Below are 14,077 nucleotides of genomic sequence, written 5' to 3' on the forward strand. Positions count from 1 at the left end.
GTGGCTCAGTGGGTCAAGCAATGGACTCTTGATTTCAGCTCAGGTCATGATCTCAGGGTCATGAGATCAAGCCCCGAGTCGGGCTCTGTGCTGGGGGGCTTGGAACCTGCTTGGGCTTCTCCCTATCTCCTTCCTACCCTCCTCCAATCAATCAATCAATCAATCAATCAATATAAAAGAAATGGTAGGACTGAAGTAACTTTTAGTAATGACCCATACTGATCCACACTACTATTAAGAAAAATTTAACCTTTAAGTTTGTTTGCATTCAAAAATAATTCGAGGGATCCCTGGGTGGCGCAGTGGTTTAGCGCCTGCCTTTGGCCCAGGGCGCGATCCTGGAGACCCGGGATCGAATCCCACATCAGGCTCCCGGTGCATGGAGCCTGCTTCTCCCTCTGCCTATGTCTCTGCCTCTCTCTCTCTCTCTGTAACTATCATAAATAAATAAAAATTTAAAAAAATAATAATAATAATTCGAGTAGCTTATCCCTTTTGTCATTTCCTTCACAAAAAGAACTTTATTTAAAAATGTTTGGGTTCCCATTGTGTCACCATGTAAATATTTTTTCAGACTAAAAGATATTAAAAAAATTTCTCTCTTCATACATTAAGTTACTGGTGACCTGGTGTCCATAACACATGTTCCTTTTTTTTTTTTTTTTTTAATTTTTATTTGTTTATGATAGTCACAGAGAGAGAGAGAGGCAGAGACACAGGCAGAGGGAGAAGCAGGCTCCATGCACCGGGAGCCCGATGTGGGATTCGATCCCGGGTCTCCAGGATCACGCCCTGGGCCAAAGGCAGGCGCCAAACCGCTGCGCCACCCAGGGATCCCCATAACACATGTTCCTTGAGTTAAATTTCTATCTGTGGCAATATACATTTTGAACTAGGCAATTGGTTTCATCTAACGTAGTCTCAATTTCTGTTCTACCTGCACCCACTTATCTTGATGGTCAATGAGATTTAATGGGTTGAATTTCTCTCTAAGCAGATTGATTCTTCCAAATGGGTAATGAACTCATTAAGAAGTAAACTCCTAATCCTTTGTTTTGATAGACATTCTACAATCTCAGTCTTCATTCTGACATGTTAATTTACAAATCTACTAAAATACTGTATAGATGTTTATCATTAATCACAAGAAGTTGTTCATTTCTGTTTGGGCTAGGAATCTTGCTTCTGTAGGGCAATACGTAGTCAATCTAAAATTTTGACGAAATATTTATGGAAGTAAATTGGATTTTGGAAACTTTACAAACTTTGATCATTCCTAAAATGGTTGCAAGCTCCCACAAAGACAATCCCTAACCAGTTTACACAACTTGGTGAAAGGACAGCCATATAAAGTAGTGCAGTTTCTATCTCACTTAAAAACTGATTTTCCAATTTAGGTTGCTCTATTTATTAGCATTTTTCTGTTTATAAAGATTAATGCTAGGTTATCAAAAAAGCAAAAAGGTTTAGAATGTATAGAGAAAACTAAAAACCATCCATAATTCTACTACCCAAAACACAGAAACAATCTGTTAATATTTTTATCCTTCTTTCTGCTTAATTATCTGCCTTTTTTAACATACTTCAAATTATAAAATATAAAGTTAAATGTTCTGCTTTTCTAACTTAATATTATAGCTATTAAAATGCTGTAAGAGGATTCACTTACCATCTGCCTACTGTTGGACACTTAAGTTGTTTTTAATTTTTAATATTCAAAAAACATAACATAAAGATATTTGTGCATAATTTTTTTCTATATTTAGGATATACACTTATGTATATATATATTCTTACCAGATTCTCCAGCACCAAAATGATCAAATGGATTCCCTTCAGCATCTGGGTTTAGTAACATCATTTCAAATGGGATATCTTCCACCTGAGAATTCTCATTGTCATCTCTGCACGTATACTTGTCTGCATAAAACACATGCCACGTTTGTGGATATGGAATCTGGGATACTGTCAGATTATGTTCAGTCTGATTCATGGTCACTTTAAAGAGAAAGAAAACAAATGTTTTCATTTTAGTCATATAATCAACTCACAGAATTCTTTTGTTTTGTTCTTACTATCTTGAAAATCGAAGCCCTGGTATAGTACTGGAATAAGGTCTGTAAATCATAAGGCAGATATAAATAACGTATCTTAACCAAAGGAGTCACTATAAAAGTATTGTGAAACACCACAAATGACATTTTGAATCTGAATTTTAAATATTTCAAAGTCTTCAAGTAGATCTTTTTATTGTGGTAAAATATATATAAACATAAAAGTTACCATTTTAACCTTTTTGAAGTGTACAGTTCTATGGCATTAACTACATTTCACAATGCTGTGTAACAACTGCAGTGATACTTTTGAAAATTGGATTTGAGTTAAAATGGAGCATTCAACTCAGGGAATCATTATTATACCTAAAAACTATGACCAACAAATACCTTCAAAAGATTTTCCAGAATCTTTTTCTCATTGATCATTCTTTAAAAAGGAACTGAAAGGAGAACATAAATGACCAGAATATAAGAGCTGTTATACTGGGTCAGGTCTATATGGCGGGGGCATGGGGAGTCTTATGAATGCTGGCATCACACGGATCTGTGTTTGAATCCTGACTCCAATACTTACTTACCTTCTGTGTAAACTTGAGCAAGTTATATAAGTAATGACACTTTCTTCATCTGTATAATGAAGGTAATACTTAGAGCAAAGAGCTGATAGGAAAACTAAAGTTATAGGAGTCACTTAGCATGACACCTGTCACACAGTAGTTACTGAATTATGGGTTCATTCTCCTTTTCCTTTATTTAAGACAAGATAGTTATCCTAATAAGTGTCCTCCAGGGTAATCCTGCTCCCCTCTAGTGATTTGAAAATGTGTAGGGACAGTTCTGTTGTCACACAGTTGAGAAGGTCCTTGGAGGGAGGCTGTACTAAGCCTCATGCAATCCAAGGTAAAGTTTCATATAATAAAGACCTGTTCTGCCCCAAATGCCAATAGCAGCCTTCTGAGAAACTTAATGATGTCTAAGATGCCTTCCAAATTTGAAACTATGACTCTGACTTAAGAGGCACTCACTAACACCACCACAAAGTTGTAGGAGAGTAGTGTCTCAAACGCTACATATAATAAAAAGAGTAGAAGAGTTAAAGGAGGAAGTGTTGGTGCTATTACTTAACAACCTTGCAACTCACCAAATAAATTACTTAACCTCTCAAAATGTGCTTTTTCAGTAGTAAAATTAAGATACCTAACCTGTCTAACTCAGAGTTCTTGTGAGAAGCAAATGAGACAGTATTGAAAATCCCATGTAAAGAGTATAATTCTATACAAAATATTCTTAAAATATAAGATTATGATGGTCTCAATTCCCAACTCTAGATTGCCCCCACAGCATGCCAGCTAGTCTTTCTCAATTGAAGAAAAAATCTTTTTAAAAAAGATGTTATTTATTTATTTGACAGAGAAAGAGATCGCACAAGCAGGGGGAATGCAGAGGGAGAAGCAGGCTCCTCACTTTCTCAATTGAAGAAAAAAATGCCTTTTTTTTTTTTTTAAGATTTTATTTATTTATTTGAGAGAGGGAGCACTGAATTAGGGCCAGAGGGAGAGGGAGAAGCAGGTTCTCCAATGAATGGGGATCCTGATGTGGGACTTGATCCCAGGACCCTGGGATTATGACCTGAGCTGTAGGCAGATGCTTAAGCAACTGAGCTACACTGGCTTATGAACTTACTAATTTTCTTAGGTGTCATGATGCTATTGTTGTTACGGAGAAAAACGTCCCTACTCTTTTAAGAAGCAAGCTGATATAGAAGTGGGGCAAAGTGCTCATGACGTCAACAGCTTATTTTCATATGCTTTGATTAAATACAAAAATCACAAACATACAAATACAAAGCAATGTAACAAAATATTAACAGTTATTGAATCTAAGCAAAGGATATACCAATGTTAGCTGTACTACACTTTCACTTATTGAAAACTTTCCAAATAAAATGTTTAAAAAATGCTATTTTGGGAGGCACCTGGATGGGTTAGTTGTTGGCTCAGGTGGTGATCCTGGGGTTCTGGCATCAAGTCCTGCATCAGACTCTTAATAGGGAGCCTGTTTCTCCCTCTGCCTATGTCTCTGCCTCTCATGAATAAATAAATACAATCTTTTTTAAAAAATGCTATTTATAAGTTGTCTTTAGAAATGAGATACAGGTCAGGATACAAATTTTGAGGACTTAGACTTTACACCTGGGAATTTCATGAACTATATTTAAAGTGGATAAGATGATTTTATTAACAATGCCATAGCATTGCTTATTTGGACTATCCTAATTTAGCTGACGTTTATACTGTTGTTTTTTGGTTCATTTATTTATCTTTTTACTGTATAGCTTCTTGAAATTGTAGCAAAGACTCTAGTTTCCATTAGATATTTGAAGACCTTTAATAAGAATTTAATATACGATTAACCTTTTAGTGGCTCAGAAATTAGGCTTTTAAAATGTGCAGCTCACAATTACATAATCTGGACCTTATAATATAAAGGTTCTGCTATGTTGCTGTTTTATCACTTGTACTCTTTTCTTAGATAAAACAACACAAAAATTAACCATTATATTTTTCACCAATATACTTTTTAATGTTTTTTCAATTATACAGATTTACATCAAATAAAAACAAAAGTGTGCTTCAAAAGTGATAATGGCCTTCAGTTTTTTGTCTTGTGGCCTGTTTCAGTTTTACCAAGCCTGGGAAACAAGCCTCTTGACAAAACTGTATGTTCATTGTTTTTGAGACAAAAGACTACCACACAGCATGCATATTCCATGCTGATGTAATTAGTATCTCACATATTAACAAAACTTGAATTGCAAAGAATAATGTTACATGGCTAGCTGCCCAATCATGTTATAAAACAAAACGAATACTGTTAACAAAAATACACAGAATAATAAAATGCTAACACTTTTAAATGATTTATAAAATATTCCAAATGCACAAAAGGAATTACTGTGCATGATATTAAAAAAATACTGAAATGTTTTATAAGTAAAATATTAGCTCTTGTAACCTGACAGCAAATTACCCTGAATCTCCTTGCTATTTTTTTTTACATAAAGTCATAATGTTCAGTGGTTTTAAATGTCTCGTTTGCTAGCTTTAAAAACCTACAAAATAGTTTTTATCATTTTTTTAAAAATCTGACATTTTATGACTTTACTAAAAGGATGATTGAAAAATAATTTCTCAAACATTAATTTGGGGCAATGTATACTCACAAGCAACATTTGACACTAAGGAATTTTTCAAATCTGCTAATCTTTTCATAGTTCACAGCAGCATCAGTTAAGGTTTTACATAGAAGTTTGGCATAGTTAATGAACTCATTACCAAACAGGCAAAAAGCTATTGCTTCCTAAAAGTCTCATTAATGGCCAGGAAATGAGAAATTATCTAAAAATATGTGGTACTACTACATAGTGATGAATTTAAGGATATGCTTTTTGTTTCAATGCATCAAAGGTCCTGAACAATTACATACTATATATACGATAACTAATATGTAAAAGTTAGAGAATATAGATTTTCTTAAGACTTGGCTTTTGTTGCTGGGAAAAGAGTTGATGAAATTTGCAGAAACCTAATTTATTTCAGGTCCCAAAATTTAACAAAACAATCTTCATTCCTCACAAATTCCTATTTTCTGAGATCTTCCATTCCAATAATTCCAAAGAATACCCTTGCATTCAACAGAAGAATAGAGAAGAAGGAAAAATAGTCTGAGAAACAGCTGTAAGAGGTTTATAAGTTATAGCCTTATATATAAGCAACTCCATCCTAAAGAGTTATAATTAAAATTGCAGCAGTTTGATTTTCAACCTTCTTGTGGTATGGGTAGGTAAACTGAGCCTCGAAGAAAACAGGCAGTGATTCTCAGTTTAGCAGTCTTTCCATTGTACCATGCTGTCTCCCTGTACAGAAGGTCTGTGACCGAAGGTGTATGACTGATACAAAAATGTTTTTGCAAGTGCATATAATACACAGTATGATATTAACCAGGGAATATAAAAAACTAAATCAATTACTACAGCTCAAAGCTTTAAACAGCCTGCTAAGTTTTTACTGGAAGAAAAAGACCAAATACAAAGCAATCAAACTACCAACCAAATACAAAAGGTGCCAAATACAAAGCAATCAACCTAGCAACCAAAAAAACCCTCAATCTCTTCCACAAATGGTGCTGGGAAAACTGGACAACCACATCCAAAAGAAGGAAATATATATACACAAAAATAAACTAAAATGGATTAAAAACCTAAATATGAGACCTGAAATCATAGAAATCCTTAAAGAGAACACAGGCAGTAGTTTTTCTAACATCAGTTGCATCAACATTTTTCTAGATATGTCTTCTGAGGCAAGGGAAATAAAAGCAAAAATAAATTATTGGAACTACATCAAAATAAAAATCTTCTGCACAGCAAAGGAAACAACCAACAAAACAAAAAGACAACACGGGAGAAGATACTTGCAAATGACACATCTGATAAAGGGTTAGTATCCAAAATATATAAAGAACTTATACAACCCACCACCCAAAACCCCACAAATAAACCATTAAAAATGGGCAGAAGACATGAACAGACATTTCTCCAAAGAAGACATACAGATGGCCAACAGACATCAAAAAAATGCTCAACATTACTCATCATCAGGAAAATGCAAATCAAAACCACAATGAGTTATCACCTCACACCTGTCAGAATGGTCAAAATAAAAAACACAAGAAATAACAACTGTTGGCAAGGATGGTGGAGAAAAAGGAAAACTTTTGCATTTTTGTTGGGAATGCAAACTGGTGCAGCCATTCTGGAAAACAGTATGGAGGTTTCTTAAAATTAAAAATAGAAATACCATATGATCCAGTAATTCCACCACTGGGTATTTATCCAAAGAATATGAAAACATTAATTTGAAAAGATACACACACCCCTATATTTACTGTTGCATTATTTACAACAGTCAAAATATGGAAGTGACCCAACTGTCCATTAACAGATGAATGGATAAAAAAGAAATATATATATATATGTATATATATATACACACATATGTACACGCAATGGTATAATAGTCATAAAAATGAAATCTTCCATTTGCAAAAATGAGTCAATAATCAGAGAAAGACAATTACCATATGATTTCACTCATATGTGGAATTTAAGAAACAACACCAACTAACAAAGAAAAAAGACCCCCCCCCCAAAAAAAAGACTCTTAACTATAAAGAACAAACTGATGGTTACCAGAGGGTAGAGGGGTGGAAGGATAGGTGAAAATGATGAAGGGGATTAAGAGAACATTTATCATGATGAACACTGAGTAAGGTACAAAATTGTTTGATAACTATATCACACACCTGAAACTAATATAGCACCCTATTAACTATACTGGAATTAAAATTAAAAAACAGAAACAAAACACCTTTCAAGTCCTAAGTTCTATGACAATTCAACCTACAAATACTTAGTAAAAACTTAATTACTAGGGTATTGTAAAATTTCATTCTCATAGTACCATGTAACTAACATTCATAGTACTTACCACTATTCCAATTTCACATTTATTTACATTGATCAGATTCATCCCTGTCACCCTCACTAGCCTCAAGGACCAAGCAAGTGTATTTTGGTCTCTGATTTATCACAAGTGCCTTGCCTAGTACATGAAACAATGGGAGTGCTCAGTGAAATGAGTAGACCAAAGGAGCCCTGCTGCTCTGATTGATTTTATAACAAGTAAATAAGATGTGAAGTGGTAACTATAATATGTGCTGTGGAAGAAAAACAAGCTATAGAAACTCAAGTGTTGGGCAGCCTGGGTGGCTCAGCAGTTCAGCGCAGGCTTCGGCTCCAGGACGTGATCCTGGAGACCCAGGATCGGGTCCCACATAGGGCTCCCTGAGTGGAGCCTGCTTCTCCGTCTGCCTGTGTCTCTGCCTCTGTCTCTCTTTTTCTCTCTGTGTCTCTCATGAATAAATAAATACAATCTTAAAAAAAAAAAAACTTAAGTGTTAATAACTAAATGGAGGGAAGAGCCAAAGAGGGAAAGAAGAACAAATAGAGGAAAAACCTATGCAAAGGTACAGGATGGCAATGAAATAAAACAAGCAAGCCTACAAGTAAAATGAGGCAGAAGGGGACAATGCTGTGAGAACCTGGGGGGTACACGATGGCTAGACCACGATGGCTTTGCTGATCTGGTTAAGGAGACCTGTCTGTGTCCTAAGAGTCGCAGAAAATGACTGGGGTATTTCTGGGTGTGATGAGGAAGTGATTGTGTCATGATCAAATCTGCTGTTCAGAAGGATCACTCTGGTTATAGGGGGCACCAGTATGGCTGTAGTGGCTAAGTAGAGACTACTGCATCAGGCACAAGATTATGGCAGCCTGGAATAACATGGTGGGGGCAGAGATGTAGAAAAATAGATGAATTCCATAGATACTTCGAGGTCACTTACTGACAGATTGGGAGGGGATGGAGAGGGCAAAAAGGGAGTGTTGGAAGACTCCATGGGTTCCAGCTTGTTTACTGGACAGATGGTGGTGCCAGTTCCTGAAACAGGGAACACTGCAAGAGGAAGACAACGAAGTTTGGATGGGCAAGATGATGAGTTGGTTTTGGACATTATAACAAGTGGAAATGGAAGGCTAGAACTTTTTACACATATGTGGAACATTTAAATGACCAAATTGTATGGAAAAGAAAAGATAACTGGTAATGAGTACTTGCACAAATTTCCCAGTTAAGTTCTGAAAATCAGGGGAAAGGGAAAATTATGTAACTGTCTCTTTGATGTCTGAATCTAGTCATTCAACATTTCTTCAGCATACTGTCAACATCATCTTATAAATCTAGATAAAAGATCCCCACATCCTGCCCCACAGGATGGCAAAGATTGGGGGAGCTTCTACTCTTTTTTTTAAAAGATGTATTTGTTTATTTGAAAGAGAGAGAGAACATTAGGTGGGGGGGGGGAGGGAGGCAGAGAAAGAATCTAAAGTGGACTCCACACTGAACGCAGAGCCTAATATGGGGCTCGATCTTGCAACCCTGAGATCATGACCTGAGCTGAAATCAAGAGTTGGGTGCTCAACCAACTGAGCACCCATGCACCCCTGGGGGCTTCTCCTCTTATCCGTATTCTAGCTAGCTGCCTTATGAGGGACCCAGAGAGCTGCTGAGACTAGGAAGACCAGAAGTTCAGAAAATGGCAATGTTTCACTTGACCAGATTACAAGAAGATTCAGACTCGCTGATATGCAGAACGGTAGCAGAAATATAAGGGGGGAAGGGGGAGAAGGATAATTCCTATTTTTTCTCATGGCTGCTTCACATTTACTAATGTCTCCTACAACCAATTAACTTCCATCGGTAAAATGGGTAGCACAGTATATGCTCTTCATTTCTACAGGAATTAAAAAAGAGTTTCACTAATTCTGGATAGTGCACCCTAATACTTGGGATAATGTTGATGAGAATGGAAGGGTTCAAGGATACAGGCAACTAGGATAACAAAAGTAGAGCTTCTCCAGAGGCAAATCTAGAAGTGTACAAATGATGCCATGTTGGTACATCCTAAAATGACATACTGTGTCACCACACGACAATGACATGTTGCCAAACAGCATCACTTCAGCTAAATCATGCAATTAACTGAGATAATACATGTTTAGTGCTTAGCTCAATGCTAGGAGATAATAAGCATTCAACAAATGCTGTTATTTATCCCATGCTGCCACTGGACCAAAATACATTTGCCATATTGATATGAATTACTTAACTTGTAAGAAGTCCGAATGAAGTAAAGTATGTCTTTAAACATTATCTGGATATTTTTCAAAAATTTTTAATGATAAAGGGAGGGAAATGGCATTCTATCCTTTGATCAAGGAATACTTCAGCTTAAAATGTACTAAAGAAAATGTCATCACGGTGTGATGTGTCATGAAATACCTTGGTATGAAAACAAAAACTTCAACATTTAGGAGGAAAAAAGAACCTATCTACTGATCACAGAAAAAATGAAATACTCACTTGTCAACTGAGCTTTGGATAATTTTTCACCACAACTATAACCATGACCGCTTTCCTGTAGCTTTAGCCATTCCTGGGCTTGGAACAGGTAAAGTTTAGCTTCTTTTCCAACAGCTACTGCTATGTTGTTGATTCTGACGCAAAGAAGAGCATGGTCACCTTGACATTAAAACAAAAATTATTAACTAGTTTTGTTTGTTACAGAACTGACATGATAAGACAATTTGACACCTCCATTTATCAGAATAGGAATTTAAAGAGCAGTTTTTCTTGCTGTTCTTATTTTTTTAATTTTTTAACTTAAATTCAATAAACTAATATATGGTGTATTATTAGTTTCAGAGGTAGAATTCAGTGATTCATCAGTCTTATATAATACCCAAGAGTACAGTTTTTCTTAAATCTCACTCAACTAGGTAGACTACATTGGAATGAATATCCTATCCAGGTGCAAATCAAGAGACTACTCGTATTAATTATCCAAATTAATGTGTGGTGTCTCCTTACACTTCCAATGAAGAGTAATGCCATTTCACAGAATACACAGCAACATCTGCTGTACGTGGACATTCACTATAACAGAACTTTTGCCTCATTTCACAACCACTCCACATCTTTAATATTGGTACATAAACTCTCTATAGAAATTTCCCAGCAAAGTTTCTCTTGTTTTCCAATATAACATGCATGTTAATATTTAATTATACTTTTAATGTAAAAACATAGGCATAGTTAATAGCAAGAAAGTTTAAAGAAATTAGTTTGGGGGTAGACATTTTACACCTGATAAAAAATTTGACATTTGTGACTTTTACAAGAAAACCTGCAGAACAGATGTTGTGAGACATTACAGAATAACCCTGGTTGCACACACTGAGTACATTTCAGGCCCTGAATGAAATGGCAAAAAGTAGTTGTCTCTAGGACTGTCGATGAGAAGTAAAGCAGGAGACTTTTTTTCATTTTAAGATCTCTTCTCCTGTGCTGTTGTCACATTTGTTATTATAATTATCACTTTGATTAAACATTTTAAATAAATGTAAATGTATAGTATGTATCAAGGAAATGTCCAAGTCTCCTACATACATTGATTATATTATAAACTATCCAAAATTTTAGAAGTGACTCGAAGGCTTAACATCTTAAATTGCATTCTGAGTTAGTTTATTATTTCAGTATAGTTTGGTATTATTATTTTTACTAAATTCAAATTCACTAAAAACTGGTAATAATAAAAATACATATATACACACACATAGAAAGAGCACGTATGTGTGTTAATATACTTGGAATACTCAACTCCTCAATCTTCCTTGAGATATATGATTTTCCTGTTTCTCCCCCATGTTTGCCAAGTAATCATGAAATATCCGGGTTGTCTAAGTCCCTCTGCTAGTCATGAGTGATAACCACATCATAGCTTCTACATACCCCAGGTTTTCCAGCACTGTGCCTGTGCCATTTATTGTAGTGTCTTTCCTATCATTGACAATATACAAAGTACAGTTACAGCCAGCTGATCAAAAAAACTAAAAATGTGACCTAAAAAATAATAACAAAGTGTTTCTAAAGTTTTTTCTTCACCCAAGTTCTGTGCCACACTGAATTTTGGAAAACTAGGTTACATTCCCTTCTCTCAACTACTTTAAACATTCTGAATTAAAAAAAAAAATTCAGGTTCCTCTGCCTTTATACCACCAATTCTGTAATTCTGCAATATATGAAATTTCCATAACAGCTTCTTGTTTCTATTATCGTCTATTATCTTATTTTCTATTACCTTGTCTTCTATTATCCTCTCTGGGGATACCAAAATAGCTTCGTGTTTCTAATATCTTATTCTTTCCCATTATTTTCTCTTCTATTAATCTCTGTGGGACAACAGTCTGACGCTGCATCTTTTAATGCTAAAAAACTGTATAATCAAGGATACCAACCTCATCACGGCAAATAATTACGTGCAATACAGCAGCAGTGAAAGAGAGTACCAAAAGTATGTACCAAGAAAATCACTTAAATTTTGAGAGTGCAAATACAGCAAAAATTAGAATGAGTTGCAAATTCATTCATTTTACATTTATTGATTTTTGAGGGAGACCAGAAAGTAAACCTCAAATGCAGTTCACGTTGGAGAAGGGCCAGGTCATATGCAAATGCTGAAGCTCCCAGGGCACATTTATATGCATTTCCGTCAAGTTAATTCTAGGCCTTCTGGTCCACAGAAAACCTACTCCTTCAGTTAGCGGAGTCATCAAACTGTCCTAGCAACTGTGACCACTAGATTAGCAGGTGTTTTATTTGGTTTCCAAAACCTCTGTGCTTCACGTAGGTTTTAGCAAATTTATCTTAAAAACAAAGACTAAACCCAGTAAATCTAGGTTCTGGAGCTTCAGTGCACGCCTACGTCCAGAGCCTTAGTGTATATAACCAGGCTGAGACAGGAGTGAGCCGACGATGCTTCCTTGGGGGAAGGATCTCGAAAGATGCAGCAGAGAGGTCCTCCGTACTTCGGTTCGCGTCTGCAGGGAGGGTCGGGGGAACGGTGCTGTGAGCGCAGAAGACAGTCGCGGGGCGCTGACCCGGAATGGGGGGCGGCACTGATGCACCCCACGATGCCGGCGGCGCGGGGCGTCCGGGCGCGGTGGCGGTAGTGCCCCGCGTCGCCTCCGCCCTCGCCAGCCCCCCCTCCGGCGAGGCGGGGTGTGGGGCGGCCCGCGGGCTGGGCCCCCGCGCCTGCACCCTGCACCCCGCTCCCCGCCCCCGCACCTACCGTGGAACTCGAAGTGGCCGATGCTCTGGCCCTGAGCGTCTCGGGCCGCGGCGCTGCTGAAGCTGCCCCGCAGGGTCTTGCCCTGGCTGCCCGGCGGCCACCACCAGCAGGTGAGGGCCACCGCCAGCAGCCGCAGGCCTCCCATCCCCCCTCCCACTGGCACCCACGCCCGGGTCCCAACCGCCTGCGGCCGCCTCCCTCCACACGTCGGCACCGGGGCTGAGGCAGGAGGGCTCCGGGCCGGCGTGGCGGGCCCGCCCCCGGGAGACTGACAGCCCGTGCGGCAGGCCCCTCGGCCGCCGGCCCGGCACACCCACCAATCAGAGGCCGGGAGGGGCGGGACGTGCGGAGGCGCGCGTCCCATCGCTCCCCCGCCTGGTGGCTAGTTCCCGCCTTTTTGATGGAGACTCAGAAGGATGTCGCTTCGGGCTACGGAAACAGCATTGCCCTCGGTCGTGTCGGCGCGTGGTGCCACTGCGCATGCGTGGGGGGGCCAGCCCCGCGCCCGAGGGCTTCCCGGGGTGCGTGTGTGTGTGTGTGTGTGTGTGACATTCGGGAAGTACTGAGAAGAAGCGCCCGGCGACATCGTTTCTGGTGAAGAATGCAAAGATGATTGCATTGTGCTTGTGCAACCTACGGGACGTCTCCACGTTAATGTCTCAAAGACACCTAACGGCACAGGGCCGATTTTAAACTCCTACGTTCCGGGTCTTCTTGAATGATACCATCAGACAGCTGGGAAGTATAGCTTAGAACCCTACATCCAAACATCTCAATGAAACACACGTCTGTTGGCGCCTCTTCTGGGCCGCTCTTGGTATCCAGGCCATCGTGGCATCATCTTCCTTGGCCTGTGGCAAACTGACCTGCTCCGAGTCTTCATTTTCTCCAGTGGGACACGCACAGCCCATCTCTACCCTAGAGACACAGAAAGCTTTGGGAAACGCAATTTGACTGCATCACTTCCTTCAAAGGCTTTTTGATCGCGGGTAGCACAGAAGCCAAACTATTTAGACTATAATATAGATGCTCGCAGGAAAACACTTATATGCTCACTGATACAGTGCTTACATGTGATCACGAAAAATTGGATGCGATCTGATAATATTGTCTCACGTTTTAAATACAAGGGAGCTGCAAGTGCTACAGGCCCAGAGGGTATTTGGAATGGTCAGCCAACTGACAGGGGCTCGGTAAGGACGAAAACT

At 38.5% G+C, this 14,077-nt stretch overlaps 1 protein-coding gene across 1 annotated transcript in view; it reads right to left on the reverse strand.

Annotated features, from left to right (window-relative positions):
* GPR180 (G protein-coupled receptor 180) overlaps positions 1 to 13,105 on the reverse strand; it is a 29,187-nt gene extending 16,082 nt beyond the window's left edge. The window contains exons 1-3 of the mRNA XM_072782617.1: positions 12,870 to 13,105; positions 10,100 to 10,258; positions 1,798 to 1,998 (exon numbers count right to left, since the gene is read on the reverse strand). Of these exons, the coding sequence (XP_072638718.1) occupies positions 1,798 to 1,998; positions 10,100 to 10,258; positions 12,870 to 13,014 (505 nt within the window). The 5' untranslated portion in view covers positions 13,015 to 13,105. The remainder of the gene's footprint in view (positions 1 to 1,797; positions 1,999 to 10,099; positions 10,259 to 12,869) is intronic.
* Between the last annotated feature and the right edge of the window lie 972 nt (positions 13,106 to 14,077).

The sequence above is a fragment of the Canis lupus genome, chromosome 17, assembly GCF_048164855.1.
Source record: "Canis lupus baileyi chromosome 17, mCanLup2.hap1, whole genome shotgun sequence".
Taxonomy (NCBI): Eukaryota; Metazoa; Chordata; class Mammalia; order Carnivora; family Canidae; genus Canis; species Canis lupus.